Raw genomic sequence first — 24,601 nt, forward strand, 5'->3', positions numbered from 1 at the left:
GGCCAGGGGACAATTGCGCTAAAGACGCTGCACAAAAAAATACTGTAACAAAACTTTGTCTCGTCAGTGAGGCCTGTTGCCTCCTCCAGCTGAAGTCAGCCTCCCGGCTCGCTCCTGCCGTCACTGTAACGCCACAAACACCAGCAGCAGCAGGAAAACTGAGGCCAGCACCGCTGTGTCCTAACGGAACAACCACATGTAAATATTAGACTGTTTTTACTGCTGTTTATTCACTACCGTGTTTTATTTTACAGACTGAATAACACGGTAAGTGATTTTAATTGACTGCTGATGATGGACTGCAATGTGAAGGGACGGGACCTTCTTTAGACTGTCAAACACTGGGGGGGGGCTACTGGAAATGGACAACAGGTGGAATACAGAGGGGATCTCCAGTGTCTTTATACCACAATCTCTCTGTGTGAAAGCGACTGTAGTTTTCCCTTCAAATAAGATTTCTAGAGTTTCTAAGCAGAGCAACATTCAGCTTGTAGGAAATCTGTGTTCAGTGTTTAATGAATGACCTACTTATTGTAAAACATAAAATATTTCGAGGTTAGTTATGCTCTTGTGTTCTCTCTTAGATCACAGCTCTGAAGAGGAGCCCTGAACTTCCCTTTAAGTGACTTGGAATGGAAAACACTGTCAAACAACGTTTTACATTTCTGTATTACGAAGTTCAAAGTTTCATTTCACTTTCACAAGCTGCTTGATTTTTTTTTTTTTTGTAAATTAAACACATGATTAAATCTCAGTATCAGTCTCCAGTTTAAATCCTTTTTTTTTTTGCTTTAAAACAAGTCTACCTTTTATTACAACCAATATAAAGTTATTACTTGTGACAAGGCCAGTATTCCCCTTCATTTTGGACATTTACATCCCATATGTAACATTATGAAACATTTGGAAGGAAAAAGAAAAGCAAACCTGAAATGAGCTGTTTCCCATAAAGTGACTTAGCATGAAATTTGTTCATAACGCATCTCTGTTCCTGTCAGAAAAACAAAACAGAACAGCGATACAGGGTGCAAATAACTAAAGAAAGAGAGTAAAGGAGTGTGTGAATGCTGATCCCAGGTTTCTGCAAGCTAGTCCAGAGGTTTGTGTGTGTATAAAGGCCAACGGATGGGCACTGTACTGTTTTTAGGTTCTGCAAAAACCAGATTTTATGTTGATGTTATCCAGCATACATGCTTGGTCTGGTGGTTCAGGCTGTCACGACATCTTTCAAGCAATCAACCAAAAACAAGTGTTATTCTGAAAAAGCTTGACCAGAATTTCAATTTTTTTTTCTTTTTTTTTTTCCAAGATTTTTGACACCAAAAACATTTTGGCTGCAACTTCATACAGAGATTCAAAAGCTTCCAATTCATACATTAGGATACAACATACAGACATTAATTTCTTGTTTCAATACCAAAACGGCGTGGTCGACCCCTCATCGATCCCAGAGAGCAGCACTGTTCAAGAACAACTGAAACTGGAAAACAAAATAATATCAGATAAGCTCCTGCCATTCTGTCAGCAGTCTGTGTTTGTCCTGTGGTCCATTCCTGGAAACCCCCAGCCAATAATAATAATGCACAAGTGCAATCTGTGTCAAAGGATTAAATCAACACTGACCAAAGGGGAGTCAGCATCCCCACGACTTCAAAAACCTTCTCACAAATCCACTGGGGGATCTTCTTCTCCTTCCTCTTCACCTGCTTCCCATCGGTTGAGAAGTTCCTCTTTTGTCATAAATCCTCTGTAGTTGATCATTGCAGAGGGCTCAACGGTAATTCTTGGCTGTGTTACAGTTTTGAAAAGGCAAAGGGGGGTGACGTTGCTGCGGAGGCCGGTTTAGACTCCGCGTGGCGTGGCTGCTCGTGGATGTGCGGCGGGACACACGGAGCTCTGCCGTTACCACTCCAGACCAAACTATGGCCCAGTTGATACAAAACGGGGTCAAATGAAAATACAAATAAAAAGTAGTAACATCATTCCTGTTCTTCATCTTTGTACTTGGTCACTTTTTGAATTCCATATATTTATATCCATATATATTTATATTTATATATATATATTTATATATTCTTTTTACAATTAAAAACACCATGGATTTTGACAGATTATTTGGTTTCTTTTCGTCTGAGTAGAAGTGTTTGTCGTGTTTCATAATTAAATGCAAGTAGATTTTTTCTCCCGTACTGCCAGTCTGTTTTAAGGTGGTCACTTGAGAAGAGTTCCTATGCTCGTATTCATACAGTATGCATATCGCTTTATAGAGATTTTCCATGATATATATATATATTTTTTTTAATTCTGCATTTTGCTTCACATCCCACAGGTACGGATCACCGGGGTCTGTCCAACAGAGTCAGACTAAAGGTGGATGTTTCTCTCATTGTGCGAGCTGGCCCAGGTCTCTGTGCGGTAGGCTGGGGCTGAGCAGCTGGGTCTGCGTGGGTCCGCTACCGGCCACGGCCCCGCCGCCGCCTCCGTTAAGGTTCAGGAAGCAAACAGTTTCTCTGGCCTCCGGCTGCGTAGCTGTGGACGCGGTGCCGTTGACGGCGCCCTCCTCGTGCTTCCTGTGAGCGAGTGCCAGCGCCCTGAGCTGCTCCTGCGCCTCCTTCAGCAGCAGCGCCACCTCGTCCTGCTGCGGGCCCACACACGGCGAGCAGGAGGAGGAAAACCGCCGGGTGTGTGCCGTCTTTTCCCTCCTCTCGTCCTTGCAGACCGCTGCTCCACAGGTGACTGACATCTTTGTGGTTGCTGGGGTAACACTGGTTTGCATACAAGACACCTCACTGTTGTGGTGACACTGGATGGAGGGGATGATGGGGATGGAGCAGGAGCGGAATGGCGGGGGCGGGGAGCGGCTCTCGTGGCGGCCGGGTCTCCTCAGGCTGCTCGTACTGGGAATGGGATTAGCGTCCACAGGTGGAGGGCAGGGGCCTGAACACGCCTCCTCCTCCACGCGGCCACGCCAAGGCAATGACGACAGTGTCTCCATGGAAACAGGAGTTTGCATATGTACAAAAGCATCTGGTCTGGAGTCATCCGGCGGATTCTCTCCCTCTATCTGGACACTGGAGACGACAGGAAACATGATGAAGACAGACAGGACAGACACAGAAAGAGGAGGAGGAGAGAAAAGGTTATTCAACTGCGGAGAAACTTGGAGAAAAGTCATTGTGTCTAGGGTGTGTTTTCAACTCAATCGCCTTTTCAAACTCCCACGCCGAAGCTGCAGGAATACACAGAAGCACAGCTCTCTGCCCTCTGCCATCGCACAGGCTAACCGAGGATGCGGAGGGGGAAGAAGATGAATCTGACATCTTTCTTTCATCTCTTTGTATCCGAGTGCACATGCACACACAAAACCTTTGCAAAGCTCAGCTCCCTTACATAAGTAAGGAGGTAAGGGAGACTTATTTTTTTATTTATTGTAATGAGCTCTACTTGCAGTCAAACACAAAAAAGGTTTTAACTGTCAGGATTTCATAAAAAATCTCCCTCTGTTCCCTTCCAAGTCTTACAATTTGGTATGTACAACAACACATCATATATTTCATATATACTTTAACTAAAACGAGGCCAGAATGCAGAAGGAGTATGTGGAAAACTATCCAAAGCATTTATAGTTAATGCATCCAAAGGAATTTGGAGGATTTGGATGATCAAATGCAACTGAATAACATCATCAGAAAGTGTTAGCAACTCTATAAAAACAGAAATTCTGTCAGTTTGCAGGGATGGAACAGTCATGTGAGAGTTCACACGCTGCCAAGGAGAAAAGATATCAGCCATGATCCCAGAGAAGGAACACAGAAAAAAAAAAACTGGACTTGTATGACTTGCTTGGTAGGGTTTCCAGAAGAATGCCTCGTCTCCCTAACAGTTACATCTGAACACACCACAACACCTCTGCAAACAAGCATGTCCTCACAGATGGTACCAAAGTGGAGGGCATCATGTTTACAAAAATCCCATCCATGTATCAGCCACAGTGGTCGCGGAGCGACAGTTTGAGTTTCTTCTGAAAGTGCAGGTTCTGGTGAGTCAGTTGCTGTATGTGTCTGATGAGAAACTTGGAGAAAAGTCATTGTGTCTAGGGTGTGTTTTCAACTCAATCGCTCACCCTTAAAGATAAGGTAACACCTGGATCCCACTGAGCACAGAAGCCTTTTGCTCGTTCTCAGCATGACCTCAGGTCCAGCAGAGTCTGAGAAGCTTAACGCGTTGCAGTGCTCGCTGTTTGGCTACATTTGGAAAAAATTCCAGGTATACACAAAAGTCTTGCAATCACATAAGAGTTGTGGTGATTTAAAGACATAATTCTCGTCATCACGTCTTCTCTTCCTGCTATTATCTTCATGAAAAGAGATGGGTGGTGTCAAAATGTGCCTTTTGACATTTAAGATCTCACTTGAATATTGTTGAAATCTCTCCTGAAATCTCCACAAGGACACGTAAAGTCGACGTATGAGTTTATTTTGAAAATGGACCTGGTTCTGTATACCATTTTCATGTACGACTTCCTTGCCAGTTTGTTTTGCATTGTGTAAATTGACGTGAACTAAGATTAGACCACCGAAATGTACTTCCTGTATCTTTAGCAGAGCATAGTGGACGGGTGGGTAGGAATACACTTTTCCACTAGCACCTACTCACTTCTACTCAACTCAGCTCAGCACGACTCAACTCGGCCAAGTTTCTTTTCCATAACAATTCAGCATCTGGAGAAGTAGGAGGGTTGGAGTGAAGCTGCTGTGACGTATTTGCGTGAAACGAAGAAGACAACAACACTAAAGATGTAGAACCTGGAGGAGATGATAGATGTGCTGCTGGGTCTGTGGCTTGTGTTTGATATCAAGTTAAAAAATGAGAGTGAGAGAAGCTTCAAGCAGCAACGCTTTTTAAATTTTGTTAGTTTGTCTCGGCGCTGCTGAAAAGTCAGCTGGAGCCGCAAGTAGCTATGAAGTGACAGAGCTCCTGGTAGATCTGGTTGTTCCTTATCACCATCTAGATCCCTTTTTAATTCTCTCCTCAGCACCAGGTTTATGAACATCTGCAACTCAGAGTTGGATCACCAAACAGACTTTTGCTGCCACTGAGAATGGGGGTGGGAGATGGAGGTCTAGAGAGTCCTGCTCACACTGTTGCCCTAAAATATGTATTAATGGATGTTACTGCGTCATCCCCATATTCTTGATTACTCTATAATACCCAGCAGTGACTGCTGCTGTCCTTCAAGGCAATGACCTCATATATGTATATGACGTTAGCGGCTGTAATAGTGTGCATCTGGTGTGCTGTCTGCACCTCAGTCTCTAAAATAACATCGCAGAGGCGCAGTATGCTTCTTACTCTGAGGTCGGGTTCTCACTCTGCAAGTCAAAAACATTTAAATTTCAGCAGAGCCCCAGTGGTTGGAGGGATGGGGGGGGTATTGTCTTCCCATCTTTTGTTTCAAAAGAAAACACATAAATATGCAGAAGCAGAGAATACCCAATGTGCAGGTCCTCAATGCAGGTACTTTGGAAGGTAATACTGACATCTCAAGAGAAGGAAAAGCAATCTGCACAACGCTGATGCTTAGCGTTGCAATTAATTAATCATAATAACATTTGGACCCTTTTGAGCTTCTGTAAAGAGCGTCATGCCATTATCTCAACATTCTAAGTTGATTACTTTAATATCTTGAGATAAGAGAGCTGATTTTCTTGTAATAACCGGCTCCTTTTTCTAATTATCTTGAAAATGGATCCTTTTTTATTGAGATGCGATAAATTAAACCATCATGGCAAAAGAAGAGACATTTTTTTTTCTTGAGCTCAAGGGATGATTATAGAGAATAAGCGTCTGATTCATTTGATCATACTTTTTAGTCATCAGTCCTCTTTAATCATAGCAGTGATCTGTAAAGATGAAATCAGATACGTGCAGGAGAACTTATAAAAGCAGACATACTTTCTTATAGTATGAAATGAGAGGCTAATCAATTCCCACCTCTTCACGTTAACTTGAGAAGCTCCTTGCTGAAGCAAAGATAACATGTATTAGCCTGTTATCAGAACAAGTTTTGTTATCTTAAGATAATTGAATAAGTAACTTGTGATAAGGGCCTTAAATAAAACAGCCCCGGGGGGATCCTGAGAGCGTTTGACCCATTCATCAAACACAACCCCCACCCGCCGTCACATTTTTAACTATCCCACCTGACTTCTGAAGCTTTTTTTTTCTACCCAGAAGGCTCACTGGCAGAAAGCCCCGGAGGCAAACTTCTCTTCTCTGTCCTTTTCCTGTGCCAGAGTCTCAATGTGACTCCTAACGGTGGACGTTCTCTCTTTTTCCCAGACTGACAATTTCCCTCAATCATATCAGTGTCTAAATCCTGATGTATTCTACACCTGAGCCTCATTATCTTTGGATAATAATTTATAATCCTCTGCAAAGGCTACGTTTCCCGTCACAAAATCAACGTAGTTTGCCCCTCACTTGTTACATCCCCATCACACACACTTATGTTCTCCATCAAGGCTTTAAAAATAGTGGTGGGTGGAGGAGGTGCTTCTCAGACTCAAAGGAAATCACTTCTTGTGTTTTTTTTATTATCTCTGCAGTGTTATTTTTCTGAGATTTAGTGGGCCCACAGAGAGGATCCTGCAAGCGATAAGAGAGGATGATGCGAGGGTGCTAATTCCCTAGATAACATTCACAGACAAATCTCTCTTTTGATGTGTTGAAACATAATCAGTTTACTAAAAATCTGTGAGGCGCAGTTCAAATATAGACTCCGGAGCTATGCAAGAGCAGCGAGAGGGGTATCACAGAGAGACTGTCTGCAAGCGAGGTGCGATAAGTGACCAGGCTTTTAACTTTAATGGGAGCTCATTACAGGCACAAGAGTTAACAGGATTTTTAATAATCCATTGCCCTAAAGATAATTTTTCAATGCATCCCATCTGTTTGTTGTTAAATTCCTGGTAAGAAGTAAATGTACGAGGATGGAGTGACCTAGTGACACTGACACATGTATCAGGGAGGCGGCACATGTGCAGGCGTGCATGCACGTCTGTGTTTACACGCCTACGCCTGCAGGAACCCTGCTTGTCTAATTCAAGGCTGTGCATGTAATAGACTGTGGAAGGAACTTGGACGAGGAGGGGAACAATATTGCACCCGATGTCTGAAAATGCACCCAACCTCTCCGTCAGCCATTTTGCAGACAGCTTTATCTTAAAATAGTAGTAACAACGCAGGACATTCTGTCTCCTTGTCAGCCATTTTGTTGAGATTACACAAGGCTTCTCAAATGGGCATGAAAAGGAGCCGACATCCTCCCTTTAAAGCATTTTCTAACTGTCACAGTCTATCTGCACAGTAGTCTGTTACACGCACGGCTGCCGTCTCTCTTTCTTGTGGTCTTTTTCAAATGTTACTATATTTTATAACTCTGTCTCTGCTATTTCCATCTATGTATCTCTCCCTTAGTCTCTATGGAGTGCTGGTCAAATGTCTCCATGGCAACACAGGCTATCACACTATGGAGTAAGGGGATGCTGTCGTCTGTCTGTCCATCTGCTGTTCTGTGAGATCTTACTTATTAGAGAGAAACGGGAGTGAGTTGGTGGGAGAGTGATTGTGTGTGTGTGTGTGTGTGTGTGTTAGGGTCAGTCACTCAGTCAGCATGAGTGTGTGGCCTAGATGTGTGTGTGTGTCAGTGAGTGATTAAATAACATGCATTAAAAAGAGACGTCATGCCAAACTCTTTGTGCCTTGTGGTGCAGGGTTGTTTCTAATACTGTGCATGAGAGCGCTTAGATACTCTCCTGACGGGGGTTGAAATAAAAGGGCTTAGCAGAGCTAAATCTGAGTTGGACTGAACTCTTCCTCACCGTTCTGTTCTGTTCATAACGTTTATGGAAAAACTTCAACGAGTGGAGGGTGTCCGGTTTGGTGGTTTTCATTTTTCTGGATGATGAGGTCTTGTTGGCGCCACTGGGCTGAAAATCATCACCTCCACATCTGAGACCAATGTTCTTGGTCAGAAAAGAGTGGAATGTCCTTCTTCAGGTTGGGAGTCAGCTGCTCCCTGAAGTGAAGGAGCTTAAGTTTCAGGGTCTCGGTCACAAGTGAGGGAAGACTGGAACAGGAGATTGACAGGTGCTGCAGTGGTGCTAAGAAAGACTTGAAGTTTACTCGTTGCTCTCTTTTCCTACGCTCCCAAATTGTGGGTAGTAACCAAAAATAGAACAAGATCACCAAAAAGAAGAAGCTGAAATGTGTTTCCTCTCCCTCAGAGAAAGGGTGGTAAGTTTAATCCTACGGGAGGGACTAATGGCACTTTTCCACTAGTACCTACTCAGCCTGGCTCAGCTCGCCTCCACTCCGTTTGGTTCTTTCCCACTAGGGGTCTAACGTGCCGAGTAGATCGTTTTTCTGTGACTATGTTTACATGCAGTCAAAATTCGGGTTATTACTAATATTCCGGTTACTGAAACATTGGGAATATTCTGTTTCCATGCGTGAGTAAACAGAGTTATTCCTGTATACATGGTAATTAATCATTAGGATATCTGGATCAAACCAGCGACGCGCGGAGAACATCATGACGCAATTCCCGTCTTTTCCGCTTCTTCTTCCTGTATCCAAATTCAAAACAACTTTTCGCTCACCTTCTTGTAAATCTCACTATCCCGGTACTTTCTACCGTCTACAAATGCCAAAATGTTCATATCCTTCATTACATTTATGAAGTGATTAGTCTCCTCCTCACTCCAAAAGTGTGGCGTGGTCTTGCGTTTCTCCGTGTTTATAAGAACTTCCTGGACTCAAAAGACCAGGATTCCTTGCGAACAGAGCATGAGCAGAAAACAAATTCATGTTCCGTTTGGCGTTTACATGACCAAATATTCGGGTTTTAAAAGGAGTTACCCAGGAGCAAATTCGGGTTATTCAAAGGGGTTATTGGTGTTTACATGGCTGTGCAAATTCGGGTTATTGCCAATATTCGGGTTTTAAAAGGGTTATTGACTGCATGGAAACGCAGTCAGTAATTACTGGTTCTAAGGGGTTCTAAGCGGCTGAGTCGGGCTGCATCTGACTAGTGGGAAAGTGCCATAAGAGTAGTAACTTTTCGGGGAACCAGAAGACAAGTCATACAAGTCCTCTATATTTGGGATGAGGATGCTTGGTCTCACAGAAATACAAGAAAAAAAGTATGTTGAAGACTGACACAATGCGGTTACAAATGTAGTGTTTTACAAGCAGAGTGATCGTTCCAAAAAACAAAAACGCATTCAAAAAGACTGCGTCTTTTCACTGGTGATAGATGTTTAATTCCAAGGAAATGTGATCACTGCCTTGTATCCAAATGGTTTTGCATACAAAAAAAACTTATTTCACCTAAGATGACCATTTCAGCCTCAAGATGTCCAAGAGTGCCCAGCAAGAGCACTGATTTCTTGTGAGGGTTCAGCTCAAGACTTGCATCATCATTAGTGCAAAGATGCTCAGTAGTGGTGGCCGATGGGTGTCAATAACTCCTTGGTGTCAAGTAAGACGGCAAACAAGCCACTTCCATCCAAAACATATCCTGACCAGACTGAAATTCTGCCAGCAAATGATCCTTCATAATTAGGCTGGAGATCTCACTTTACATGCACGTCACTGAATGACCCATAAATACAATTTTACAGTGTTCTGCCTAGCTAGGGCCTTGTTTCCTTCCTTTTTCTTTTTGCATGAATATAGGTCATGTGAAGCTTAATGCTGGCTGAGGACTGCTGGGACCTGTATGCCTGAAGTGAAGCTTGCGAGTCCAGATGGTTAAAGCACTGACTCATGATCCACCCAAAAAAAATGGGTCAGAGCTCAGTGTTTTCACTATGAATTCATTTCCTGCTTTTCATTTTAGACCAGCCCTTTTCATGTGCCCTGGCTAGGTGTAACACTTATGTACCGTAACGGAAGTACTGGTGTATCTGCTAACCACTCAGATCTGGTCATCAGAATTCAGTGCAGGTACAACAGGAATTCAGAGAGAAGATGGGAGGAGATGGAAGATGCAGATGTTTTTTTTTTTTTTTGTTTTTAAAGCACGAGGCTAAGCGTTTCCCTTCAACTTGTGCTGCAGACCGCAACAAAAATATGATCTTGTTTTTTATCTTCACTCAGCAGATCAGAAAGCAAAGGGATGAGGAGGAAAAAAAAGTATTTTTAAAAGGAAAGTTTCTTTTACTTAAAATAAAAAACAAACAAACAAAAAACCTTGAAATGAAATCCATAGGTTTGTCAAGGGCAGGTCTGCATTTTCCACTTTTTCCTGGAATGACTCAGCACTCGAAGGAAACGGCAAAGACTGTAATCAGAGACGAGCAGACTGCAAGGAGGAGATGGGGATAAAACCTAAATATACCCTCAATCTTGAAACTGCACTTACATCTGTAGAGCGGTACGAATACATTGTGTAAACATGTTTTAAATTTAAGTGGCCCGCTCTACATAATCATCCTGAGGAAGCTAAATCAGTATAAAAACACTCGCTCACAGACCAAACAGAACTGATTTAGTTGCTGGAACACTTTAAATAGTCTTTTCCCAAATAAGGAACTGCATTGTGGGATTGCCAGAACACATTCCCAGAATGAGTTGCCAGGAAAAAAAAAATGCATCTGAAAAAACTGTCAGTTACCCTCATTACACGACAAATCACCACTAATTTCACTGTAGTGCTTCATTCAATCCTCACCCTTTTTCACCTTCTGGCTCCTTCTCCAACGACTCCACCTCCTGAAGGTGCTGGTAGGCGGGGCCGGAGTACTTGGACCCCCCAATCGGGTTTAGTCTTCCTCTGGGTATAGGTGGGGTCATCCGAGGAGCTGACCAATGAGCTGCCTGCGTTCTCTGTTCCAGGCTGTGTAACAAAGCTCCGCTTCTGAGGAAGAGCACATTCAAAACAAAAAAACAAAAATGTTAAAATGTCGGCTCTTGTTGCGCTGATTGATTCTTGATTACCGCCGTTTGTCTATTACTGGTGCTTCATCCTCTTGATGTGCTCTGGGATTTTATTGGATTATTTGGACATGAGTGACTTCATAGTAGTTGAATTAATTTATGCCATGAAACGTAACATCACAGCAATTATATTCTAATTAGTGCAGTGTCTACAATCCACATCTTTGCAACCAATTTCATAATTGGAGAGTTTCATTGTTTTATCAGCTGAATATTTTAATTAGAGATAAGTCACTTATACTGCGATAGACTGTTGACCTATCCGGGGTGAACTCCTGCCTCTCGTCTGTAATGAGCTGGGACAGGCTCCAGCAGACCCCCGTGACCCTGCACGGGATAAAGCGGGTATAGAACACGGATGGGTGGATACGTCATTTATATGACAAGACAAAGCACTGATGCACAGACTGCGTTTCCATGCATCAATAACCCTTTTAAAACCCGAATATTGGCAATAACCCAAATTTGCACGGCCATGTAAACACCAATAACCGCTTTGAATAACCCGAATTTGCTCATATTCTGGTTTTTAAAAACCCCAATATGAGCCCTGGGTTACTCCTTTTAAAACCCGAATATTCGGTCATGTAAACGCCAAACGGAATATCCCCATCAAACGGAACATGAATGTGTTTTCTGCGCATGCTCTGTTCACAAGGAATCCTGGTCTTTTGAGTCCAGGAAGTTCTTATAAACACGGAGAAACACAAGACCAGGAGGAGACTAATCACTTCATAAATGTAATGAAGGATATGAACATTTCTGCATTTGTAGACGGTAGAAAGTACCGGGACGGGCCGCTCGGTGGTGCAGTGGGTTAAGCAGCGGCTCATATACTGAGGCTACAGTCCTCCTCCTGCAGCGGTCGCAGGTTCGAATTCCGGCCTGTGCACCTTTGCTGCATGTCATCCCCGTTCTCTCTCTCTCTACCCCCTTCATATCTGCACTTGAATAAAGGGCCACTAGAGCCCAAAAAAATCTTTAAAAAAAAAAGAAAGTACCGGGATAGCGAGATTTACAAGAAGGTGAGCGAAAAGTTGAGCGAAGCAGCATTTGTTTTGAATTTGGATACAGGAAGAAGAAGCAGAAATGACGGGAATTGCGTCATCACGTTCTCCGTGCGTCGCTGGTTTGATCCAGATATCCTGAATGATTAATTACCATGTAAACGGAATATTCCGAATGTTTCAGTGACCGGAATATTAGCAATAACCCGAATTTTGACTGCATGTAAACGTAGTCACTGTTATGTCACTGACAAGGGGGTCTACACATCTAACATGATGTTTGGGTCTGAAAACCAAAATTCCTTGTATTCTTTGTTTGTTAATCAGCTGTAAAGACAAACATATTTTCCAGAAAAGACTCCAGATTTGTGTTGACAGACTGTTTTGTGCTTGGACTACACCGACTGGCGTGTGCTTAAAGACGCATGTTTCCGAGATGATCTGTCTGTAGCTGCATCTGTGTTTGTGAAAGTGCGCTGGTTGCTTGTGAAGTTAGTACCGTCCACTCAGTAAGTTCCTGTGGTTTTGTTTCAATACGGTGTCACAGAAATGAAACAAGCACAACGTTTTGAAAAAACTTTATAGAGTATGAAAAGCTTCTTCCTCACGAAATACAAGAAGTCTCTCTGATTTCATGTCTGCCTGTAAGACCAACCTGCCCGGTTACCAGGGTGATGAATCAACCACCACACAGTGGTTATGACATACCGGTAGCTCCTTCTGGGGAAACGTAACTGAATTATTCTTCAGGGTACGGTAGAAGCCCAACTTCCTTATCATATTACAGATGACTTTCAAAACCATCCTCTTCCCCAAGTTGCTTTGTGTCTAAATCTAACCCAGCAGACACTGACAGTGAAAGGAACAATAACCTAATCTAGCAGGGAGGTGCAAAATGGATTTGTTGTCTGATCGGTTAAAGGTTCACCTTTTTCAGTCTTTATTCTTCCTCAATTACACAAGCAAATCCGTTTGTTCAGTTTGACAGGAAAAGTTTGTTGTCCACCTCAACAAATAAACACGTGTACTTTTAAATGGCATTGTTTCCATGGTGACGACACATATTGTTAGTCCCAGCTTATTCAGTCTGTTTCTGAGAGCTCAGCCTCCTTTCAACTAGACCCCATTAGAGAATCTCAAACCTGTGAAGGCCACGAGGAGCTGTTAAGAAAAAAGAGTTCATTATTTCAAGATGTGATTCCTGTAATAAAAGGTTTTGATCCAAGTCAAAGTAAATCAATGTTTCAGTAATACCTGAACATAACTATCAAACACTTATCCTGAGGAAAAAAAGCCCTTTTTGGCCAATAAAATATGTTTTAATATCTTATATTTCAAACTAATTAAAACTGAATAAGAAAAAGTTCAATTTATTAAATTGCAAATGGATTGGCCCAATTTTCAGAAAAAGGTCAAGTGGCACAAAATCATTTTATTAATTTGGAGCTCATACCAATGAAAACTCTGAATTTGTAGTTTTATTTCTGGTGCTCATATGACTAGATTAACTGCATCACACCAAAAGACACAGAATATGTGCAAGTAGGCTACATATTTAGTGAAACTGCAGTAGCAAATTCCTTCTTCCTGCTTGTATTTTGAGTTTGGGTTTAATTTTAGCAGGAAACAGGACTTCATTCATATTTAAATCTTCTATTTTGAAGGATAGAGGCTCTTACCATAACAACTGGAATCTTACAGTCACTTAAAACTGCTGACAGAGTTTTTCCATTTCTATTTCCGTTTATAAATGAGATATTTCAACAACACAGCATTAATCTTTTGTATTTTTCCGTGGCTGTTGTGGCCTAAGTTATCCAACCACTCTGCTAATGTGACAATAGTGTTAGTATAAGCTGAAGTGATCGCAAACAAATAAATCCTGATCATCCACTGAGGATGGGATTTTAGAGCAACACAGCACCCTACAAACAATATCAATGGCAAGAATGATCTTGACAAAGAGAGAAGGAAATGAGGAGAAACAGAAGGGAAAAAGTCTTGCAGGAGTTCATGAGTTAGAGACGTTTGTTAGGAGGGCTGTGTGACTGGATTTATGGTTTGTCTTAATGCTTAATAGGTGGAAAACCATGAGAATGCTGACAGCCAGTCAGGTGAATGTCTTTAAATTAACTTTAATGGAACAGGGTAGGGCTGGGCGATATATCGAGATTTTAATATATATCGATATATATTTTCAAACACAATATGGTACGAGACAATATCGTTTATATCGATTTAAAAAAAAATATATATATTTTTTTTTTTTACATTTTTTTTTTTTTATGATTTTGATATAGCTTATTTTGTGACAAATTGACTTGAATGTTTTATTTGAGATTTGCACAAATGTTTTGTTATTTGCACATCTGTCAACCTCAGTGGAAAAGTCTGCCTGTTACTGTCTACATTGTATTAATTGCACAGTGTATTTTAATTTAATTGTTATGCAGGAAAGGGATATTTGTTTTATTTTATTCAAGAAGCATTTTTATTCTATATATGCAGGCAGTTTATTTTTATTTCATTTGTTTTATACATTTTGATATTGTGCAGACCTCTGTTAATAAAGGTACCTGTGTGACATTTGGCACGAGGCTTTGTATTAAAACTGACTGCTTTTTTAAGGGTTTGCCTCAGAAAAAAAATGAAGCTAACAGAGATGCTATGCTATAATGCTTTGGGGGAAACCCCAATTAAGGCACAGAAAAAATATCGAGATATATATCGAGTATCGCCATTTAGCTAGAAAATATCGAGATATGACTTTTGGTCCATATCGCCCAGCCCTACTACCGCTTAATAGGTGGAAAACCATGAGAATGCTGACAGCCAGTCAGGTGAATGTCTTTACATTAACTTTAATGGAACAGGGTAAGTGAAAAAAGCAGAAGTTTAAAATGGTTTACTTTCATGTTAATTTGTTCTCAAAAACATAAAGAGGGCAAAAACCTTGAATTGAGTTTGAATTGAATCCATAAAAGCTATAAAACTCCAGGCGTTCTCATTCTCAGCTACAACAAGGTGACACTTTCTCAAGACCTCTTGGTGCCACATTGTCGCTCTCTGGGTTCCCTTTTGTCATTCAGACTTCAGTTTCAGTTTCAGAACATCTGACGGCCACACCATTGTCACTGACATCTGCACTGTCCCCAGACTCAAAGTGCTCAGGGTTCTCTGGCATTGTCGTCGGTGCACGTTGTGGCTCTGCAGAAACAGCTGTCATACAATATTCAGGAGATTGGTGGTTTGATCATCATCATATGGGTTATGTGAACAAGCAACAAGTTACCATGCAGTGGAGAAAGTTGGGGGAATTATTTAGTTTGAAACCACCGTGGCACTTTGACGTTTCCACATTCTCATTTTTATTCAACTGCTGTTTATTTTTTGCTTTGCTTACAGCTCAACGCATTCTGTTTTAAAATGTGGACAAAATGAGATAATACCCACATACCAGAGTGAGAACAGGCTGAGAGGAACCAGTTGCCCTTGAATGTACAAATTAAAAACATTAAAGGTATTGTGAGATGAAAAACACATTTTTCTTGATTTTTTGTGTTTTGTTGGGTGTCTTGACATCAATTACACCCAAAAAACAACAAACTTTTAACATTCAGTGTATTGTGTGCTTTCTGGGATTTTCCGCATAACTATGCAAAAACGGCGCATCTGGTTTGGTGGCGGGCCGTGACGTCAGGGCCCGCTAAATCACCGCCCCCTCCACCCAGCTCCCTGCCTCCTCTCCAGCGCACCATAAAGGCTGATTTATGGTTCCGCGTTACACCGACGCAGAGCCTACGGCGTAGGGTTACGCGGCGACGCGCACCGTACGCTGAACCCTACGGCGTAGGCTCTGCGTCGATTTAACGCGGAACCATAAATCAGGCTTAACACGGAGCTGTTTAGAGCGTCTTTTGTTCTAATCACCGGAGGACAACTGCTAAGAAGACCCGCGGCCACTGACTGGACTTAAGATAAGGGGACACTGCTGCTTGCATGCCTTTATTTTTATGATTGTTTGCTGTGGTTCGCCCTGCTGCTTTTCCGTGCTTCGCCTGTCGCTCCCGGCTTAACTCTCCGACGCCGCTGTGAGCGTATTGCTGGGTTCGAGGAGGTTGGGAGGAGGGGCGGGGCAATGATTGACAGGAAAGGGGGAAAAGGAAGCGTTTTTCACGGCGCAAAAAAACACTGTCATAAAAAGCCAGGAATGGAGTACTAGAGTGAAGTTTTTCTTGTTACACTCTATTAGACACATTTGAGGGATGTTGGCCAAGACTTTTAATAGTGTTAAAAGCATGTTAAAAATGATGTCACAATACCTTTAAAAAAGTAAAGTCCCAATAAACACATTAACTGGCGGCCGTGGTGGTGCTGCATCCATAGTGCCCATCAAAAGCAGTGAGTGCTTGATCTGTGGAGATCACCATCATCTCTCAATCAAGACATGGTACATTACTTTATAGCTTTTTGGTAACTTCTTATGCCTGTGTCTACCCTCTGCAAACTTGAGAATCCTTAGGACCTGAAGTACAAGCGGTTCACAGATGCAGCGGTGTTGGAGACTGGACATGTGAAAACATGTACCATCCAAAAATCTAAAGAATGGCTGTACCATGCCAGTTTTATAAGTACAAGTTTGATTTATTTAAGGAAGCTTGCAAACAGGGCTGGAGTCTGCACTAGAAACAGCATATGTGCTATATTCTTATCACCAAGGGTCAGGTTTCTGTCAGAATACACTCAGTACTTTTATTTCCCTCTTGGAAAGTAGCTTGAACGTCATGAATGTGATGGTTTTTGTGTGTGCTTATTCCACAACTTAAGGTGCAAAGCAGCTGTTATTAAGGACAGTGCATCCAATTTCCAAGACTGTGAAGAAGGACATTTGATCTATAGTTGAAATTACTTTTCACGCTAATGAAACTTTATTTGAAAAAGCTTAATTCACTTGTTACAAATGAAACAATTTATTTAAATTGATTTAACATTTCTTTCCTCTTTCCGCATCGTTATTGAAGTGTTGGGCCACAGCACTGTGTTGAACATGGGAAGACTTAATTTAAATTCTGAGGCCTAGCTCTGAGCCCAGCCTCAATTTCTTAACATTGACCGCATGGTTTGAAACAAAGGAACCTCCGTAATGACTCAAAACCCCGGCAAACCATTTACGGCCCTTCAGTGATAAGGAAGCCCCTCATTGGGCATGGACCTCAAAATCGCAGGAGTGGCCGCAGTCGATTTATTGCAGCCCAGGCCCGGCTATAAAGAGAAGGCTCTCCCATCTTTTCACTCTCTTTCTCCCAAGCTTTCTTCTCCCTCAGCCCTGTACACTGTCCAATGGATTTCTCTGTTAGCTATGAAGAAGGCAACAGCTCCTATTTTAGCATGAAGAGCTACTAGCATGGGCCGGCCTTCTCCTTTATCGTGCCAGAAGAAGTGTCTGGTTGCCTTGAAATGGCAACCAGTCTGCAGCGCTGCAATGAGTGACCCGCAAACGTTCAGACCCCGGATGAGCCGAACAAGGGACCCTTGCATGGCATGCCAGACATGATTTGTGCGTGAAAGACCGCAACTTTCTACGTTCAAATCACTTTTCGAACACCTGACCGTTAGCGTAGAAAGTGGCGTACGCACATTTTTTGTGCGCCGCACGTTCTGTACATGAGGCTCCAGAAGAGCTTAGTTTCCAGTTGGTGAGAAGTTATTTTAGTGTCTTGGGTTTTACTTTCTTCTCTATTGCTTTCATTCTGTCCTACTTACCCCCTCCCCACACACACGCACACTCTTATCTTGGCCGTAAAGCCTCAGAGTTTGTTTTTCACTGGATGAGACGAAATTTCGTCATTTTGAATCACGCGAGACTCAGTCACCACGTGACTTTGTCAGCCATCTTTTCTTTCTTTTCACGTGTATGAACAGCCATCGTGACACACACATTTATAATCTGAAGTTTGAATTTGAATTTATCCCAAGTGTTGTTTTATTATCTTTTAACACTTGTGTAAATACATTCTGATTAATTTGAATGAGAGAAGTTGTTTGTGTTTATTCTATACATATTTGTTACAGTTGTTGGTTGCAAAGGTCTGTGCTCAGACTCCTTCCCTCACTGTTATATTTGTAACACCAGCCTGGCACGTATGGAATATCAGCTACTTTGAGATGGATTTTGCTGTTCAGTTATTATTCCCTGATAAGTCAGGGGGTGCCCCATTTTGATTGATTAATTTTGATAAGTCATCTTCTTTATTAATTATTAATACCTATTGTAAGACAATTATTAATAACTCTCTAATAACTGAACCAGCACCCCATTTTGTGGCACAACAGAAGCTTTATCAGACCAGTTCAACCATTCTTTTTTCCACAAGAATTTCCACAAACATTTGTCACAGCTGTTTAAGATATGCCACAGCAATTATATTCAAATTAGGTCGGCATCAACAATCCGTATGTTCCGATGCGCCCCATTTCATTATGGGAGGTTTTAATCATTGTTTGCTTCTTCCAATGTGTTACTTATCCAATAAAACAAGAAGTATGGGACCGGTGCTGTGGCGCTGTCAAGAGACTTTACAGATCCAACCCGACATCAATGTTTGGTCCCCAGTCATCAGTCAGCTGTGCAGAGTGTGGAGTCATTCCTGGATGGACTGAAACGCTGCCTTGACTGATGCAGACGAGACTGTTTGTACTTGAGAATATATTGATTCCTTACAAACTTGGACAAGTCTGAGTATTCTATCTTGAAAATTCTGATGTCGAGTTGGCTGAAAAGTGAAACTATTTAAAAAAAAAATGTTTTGATGTTCTTGATTGTAGAGAGAATTTTGAAATTAGTGGCTAACTATCAAGATCGATAAGGTGATTGTGAGTCAATATCTTGGTTGCATAAAACAAAGAAAGTTCAACTATGTTGACTGTACAGGGAAACATGTACCTTTATCTTGAATGTACAGGGAAATGTATTAGAATGTTGCACGTCTCAATATTTCAAGGAGTCCGGTGCGGTGCTCCATGCTGTATGAAGGATACTAGAGCTGCTCTCCTAAATCTAGTATTGAGCCACCTGGAGACAAATAAAAGTCATGCATATCTCTGTTTTATTGAATCTGCTCCTACTTTTAATCATATCCAGCCACACAGTTCAAGTACAAAGGCTTTTATTCTAATTTTAAAGTGGATTTCATTTCATTTTAAAGTTTTAACATTGTCTGCAGGCTTATTAAATTTTTGCCAATAAGATCCCAGAGAGTCTAGTTGCCGGAAAGCATTTATAGTAAGCTTTCACTACAGGACCTCCTTGAAGCTGTGTGATTCTCGCTTGTGGTTGTTGTATAACAGATGTCAGAATAATTACATGTCTGTATGCCGACAATCTAAGAATATAAATCTTGTTTCGGATGTGTAGTGAGATCATAGCAAACTTGCTGATGACTTTACATTTTCTGCAGAAAAGATTAGTCACACCAGTGAACAGCCAAGACTAAAATGTTTGTACACTTTTACAGAAGGTCCTTTCCTCCCGTCACTTGTGTGATTTAAGGGCGAGCTTGTAGCAGCAGTGAAACATTATAAGTACTAAGTCACCATCCTGGAAGAGAAGCTTCCTTCTGATATGAATAATATTGTGTGCAAGAAAGCTTCAGTCCACAGCACAACAGATGGCTTTGTACATTGTATCATGGCCACAGAGACACAAGTTATCCTGTGAATGTATGCAGTTCACCTCTAGCCAGGCTCTTTCTGTGTGATGACGGTTAAAGACGATGTATCACTGCATGATGGTGGAATTCAGCTGCAACCGCTTTCTATGACGACGTATTTGCTTTAACCATTCTCGATGTTCATCACTTCTAACAAAGAGGGTGGGGGGTGGGAGATGGTCTTAATCGGTGACTGCCATGAAAGACAAAGCTAGTTCCAGACTTGGCCTGCACGTGCTTGGCCTTTTGCATCACACTTGCAGTTCCTTAACCCAAGTCTGGTTTGAAGACTACACAGTTATGGTTTCCACTTCCTGCGTGTTTTGACTTCGTTGTTAATGACACTATTGTTGTGTATTTGGTTGTGAGGACATGACAAACATCTTCTAGCTTTATCCAGGTGACTTTTAAAGCCTTCCCAAACATCCCAAACATGTGACTTTCATACTCTATAGTAAATTTTGAATGGATTTCTGGACATTGTTGAAATTGAGTATCATTTACTCTAGCTTGGTTTGGAACTCTTTGTTCGTTCCTGACTGGCAACAGGAGTTTTGTTTAGTCTTGGCAGTTGCACCAATCATGGACATCAGATGAAAGTAAAGGACCACCAGACACTTAAGACAACATTCATTTTCAGGAAGTTTTATCGCCCGTTAAATGTTTCTGTATCGTTCTAAAGTAATTACAAACTGGAGGTATGATGGATGTGAAGCCAAATAGGAAGGACTCTAGGTAAATAAAAACAGCTGGAAATGACCATCTGATGTCCCGCTTAAAAACGAGAATTGAGTTAAACAAACATTCAACATGTCTCAAGACTACTGGTGTTACCTGTATCCTCTACTGAACCTATCCTGGTGTTACCTCTACTGAACCTATCCTGGTGTTTCATGTATCCTGTACTGAACCTATCCTGGTGTTACATGTATCCTGTACTAAACCTATCCTAGTGTTACCTCTACTGAACCTATCCTGGTGTTTCATGTATCCTGTACTGAACCTATCCTGGTGTTACATGTACCTATACTACACCTATCTGAAGAGGTCATCTCCGAGGCACAGACAGTGGTTTAGTACCCACGTCCTCTAATGGTGAGATTGACTTGTTTCCACCAGAGTTTAATCTCCCTATAGGACCAGATCAGACAGGACTGTCTTTTGTTCCAACTGCTAGTAGTCCTTTTAGTAACACCTCATCATTCTTTCTATCCTTTTCATGATTCATAGTGACAGTATGGACAGCATGGGCTGAGAAATTTTGCATTGTGCCCGTGTGGTTTGTTATATATTATGTATGTTGGACTGCCTCCTGTAAAACAAATTGCCCCCCCGCCTCCACCCTACTTAGACATTAAAGTTTTAGCCTACTATAGTACAATCCCCGGGGTAAAAGTAACATGTTTTATTCATTATCAATTCATTATATATTGGATCAAATCCTGCAAATGCAACGAGTTATGGTTAATAAAAGCACACTTAAAGTGAGGATCAAGTTGGGTGGGGTGGTCTTTTGATGGATACCACTCTCTCTTTCGCACAATGTCCAGCCCAAAAGAAGACTGTATGTGTGTTACCACTGATATGGTGTGGGTTCATGTATTTCCACTTTGATCATGTGGGTTTTTTGACTGTTTTATAAATGCATTTTGTAGCTTTTAAATACATCAACCTTTTGAGAAGCAACAAGATCTCCTGTAAGGTGGATAATTACATGTTCCCTCCTGACAAAGTATATACAGATAACGGTAACAAAAGTTGCCCATTAGATGTGCCATCTCCATGGTTTCCTGAAGTGGGCAGAGATACATCAGCATCTGTGTTACAGAATGACACGTGTGCAGCTACAGCAAGTACCTGTGGTGTTTTGCTGTGCCTCTGGAGCTGCTGGATGGCGTCATTTTGCAGTGGTCAAAGGTGGACTCACAAATACTTCCTGGGCGGGATGTGGGGGGTCGTTTGCAGTACTGGGGACACAAACAACAACAGTAAAAGCTGTTAATCTGCGGTTAAAATACCATGAGTAATACTTCAGAAACAGTTCTACAAAAAACATGTATTTTTACTTCATGCAACCACCCCTCATTAGGCAGGATGTATTAAGATTTCTCTTAACCTCATCTCTCATATGGAAACCTCCCATTGGGAAGTGCCTGAAGCCTCATTTCTAGGAGCCGAATGTTAGAGTTTCAGTGGAACCAATTTACATCAATTTCGTGCCTTGGATTGGCATATATACAGTAGATATATATATAAATAAAACTGCTGAACAGGGGAGGCTGCTGATATATTGATGAAATCAGAAGTATAAAAGGCATTTTTGTTGCCTCACAACTCTTCAAGAAACAATAAAGTAAGGTAACTCCCAGTACAAAAGATATTCCTGCATAGAGACTACATGTCATACTGTAGAATAAAGGTGTCGGTGCTTACAGATCCTCATTTCTCCTTCTGTTGTTCTAATATATACATTGGTAACTGTAGACTTTGAGTTTAAATAGATTTAAATACAGTGTAAATAAACACTCAACTTTTATTGAACCTGATTAAATGTTCATCTCATCTATTAAGAACAGGCTTCTTTTTGTTGGAGTTTTAAACTATATACTGTAGCTTTTAGAGACAGCCGCCCGGACACCTGGCAGACCTTTTGCTAGCTGTTGTTTTCATAGCGTGTCCTATCTTGTGACACTTGCAACATATAAGGTTTTGGTTTTTCAAACTTTACGTGGACATCGGATGGATTATTAAAGGCTGTATGGACTGGACACGTGTGGACAGCTGGTTAACCTTCTGCAGTAACAGAGAGAAACGTTCAAACTCAAAACTAGTGTTCAGCACTAGCCACTTTGAACACAGCTGTAACATTTGGACTAAGAAAAGCGCTTTTGAACTATACACGTGGTATTTTGACCAAAACATATCCCAAAGATCTTATTATTTCTCCTTGAAAATAAGAATCACTGTGTTTTCATGTAATTAAAACAATATCTTGATGGGGTTTTTTTTGTAAGTTGTTATTTAATGATGTTAGGGTATTTAGTTGGGTTGACTTTTATTTTGTAACATCAGATGAGATTAAATCACAAATCAGGACATTTATCCAGCATGTCCAGACTGGCACAGGTCCCAGGAAAACCGTTAATGGTCGACACCATCTTTATGGTCTAAGAAGAAGAAATAAAGACTTTGATGATGGGAAGTTATAGCTATGTCCTTCCTCGTTGCAAAGCTTGTTTAGACAATAAAAGCAAGTTATCAGCTACAGTAAAAGTGTTTTAGTACTTTAACTAGCCTGCCATTTATTATTTTTTGTCAGAGAACTGGACGGCTCAGTTGATGGGGGTCGACTCGACACATCCCTTTCTTCACGTTAATAGCATGTTTATTTTCCAATGGAGTTTAAGTAAGCTCACCTTAATAGTGGCATAGATATATGTGATCACTGACTATTGTGACATGATTTTTAGATTAATGCAATAACCTTCATTGTCTGATCTAATGTTGAAATAATCAGCTGTCAACAATTTGCTCATGGTTGAAAATGTTATAAACTCTAATTCTACATGTCTTTGAAAAGGGCCCTAAATCAATTTGGTGAAATCCTTTTATTGCGAGATCAACATGTTCATCAGGTACATGTCAAACTAGTTCTCTAGTTTTTCTGTCTTATCTGGTCTGCAAGTTGAATTTGCATCAAATTAGGCAGAAATACCATAAAAGTAACCACTAACAACACGTTTTAAAGCATGAAGTGATCACAGGGATGAAACTGATGCAGGCCATCTGAGCAACGAAGAGCTTAGGAAGAACAGAATTGAAGCAGAGTGAAGGAGACTGGTTTTCATCACAGAACCTACATGCTTGGTTCACATTGCTGCAGTAGATCCAGCATGGCGGATCTGAAACCTACAATGTAACATTTGGTGTTTTTCATTGGTCACTTAACTTCAACTTTGTCCTCCGTTCTTTTATGAAATGCTTTCCTTCATGTTATAATACTGTAAACCTTTCACTTTATTGCTTTTGATCCTTTTTCCATTGTTTCTCATCCACACTGATCCTTCCTTTGTCCCCACTCCTCACTCCTTCCTTCCTGAAGCCCTCCTGACAGGATATCAAAATTAGCTCTACTGCAGTTCCATGTCGGTCCCTGGGTTTTTCTCTCAACTCTCTTCATGCTGTTTCTCGTCTCTGGAGACACAGATATGAAATGAAACAAAGCAGACTGTTGACTCTGCACCTCAGGACACTCTTGACAAGGCAAACTGGCTCAGTTACACGGCTACAGTGATCTGCTGCAAACTCCTCAAAGGAATATGGGACAGCACAAGAAAGTGCTTTTTGGTTTTCAACTTTAAAAGCCCAAAGGATATTAAAGGAGTGTTGGTTTAGACCCGTATTTACTGCACATACCTATAGCTGGGGTTTGATCCATGTGATAGTAACAGTTTACTTTCTTCAGGATTACTTTACCATCAGCTTGACTGTAACTTTTGCAACATATGTTGAGAGAGAGCTATTTTTGGCTCCAAAGTCTTTTCTGTATGCACACTTTCTGGTTTGATGTCTGACTAACAAGCATGTCACCGGGGAAAAAATAAAATTCCCTCGTGAGGACTCCCTGCAGGACACCAACCTATTAGCATCACACATGCTGTCACAGCGATCTGACCATTCAGAAGTTTGCAGGCTAATTTGTTCTTGGAAAATGAAGATGCTATTTTCTTCTGAAAGCTGAAATGATGCAGGACATAAACTGCCATCCCAACTGAAGCAGGAGAGGAGGAAATCGGATGAACAGACATTGTGTATATTTGTGTATATTTACAAAACATTTCTTCAAATTTTCAAGTTAACTTTTACATTTGTATTGGTTCT

General features: G+C 41.3%; 1 protein-coding gene across 1 annotated transcript in view; it reads right to left on the minus strand.

The window, feature by feature from the left end:
• Positions 1-462: 462 nt before the first annotated feature.
• The window catches only part of LOC133463739 (pro-neuregulin-3, membrane-bound isoform), a 483,022-nt gene continuing 458,883 nt past the window's right edge, over positions 463-24,601 (minus strand). The window contains exons 7-9 of the mRNA XM_061745451.1: positions 21,578-21,687; positions 10,739-10,924; positions 463-3,071 (exon numbers count right to left, since the gene is read on the minus strand). Coding sequence (XP_061601435.1) covers positions 2,384-3,071; positions 10,739-10,924; positions 21,578-21,687 — 984 coding nt within the window. The 3' untranslated portion in view covers positions 463-2,383. The remainder of the gene's footprint in view (positions 3,072-10,738; positions 10,925-21,577; positions 21,688-24,601) is intronic.

The sequence above is a fragment of the Cololabis saira genome, chromosome 17, assembly GCF_033807715.1.
Source record: "Cololabis saira isolate AMF1-May2022 chromosome 17, fColSai1.1, whole genome shotgun sequence".
In the NCBI taxonomy this organism is placed as follows: Eukaryota; Metazoa; Chordata; class Actinopteri; order Beloniformes; family Belonidae; genus Cololabis; species Cololabis saira.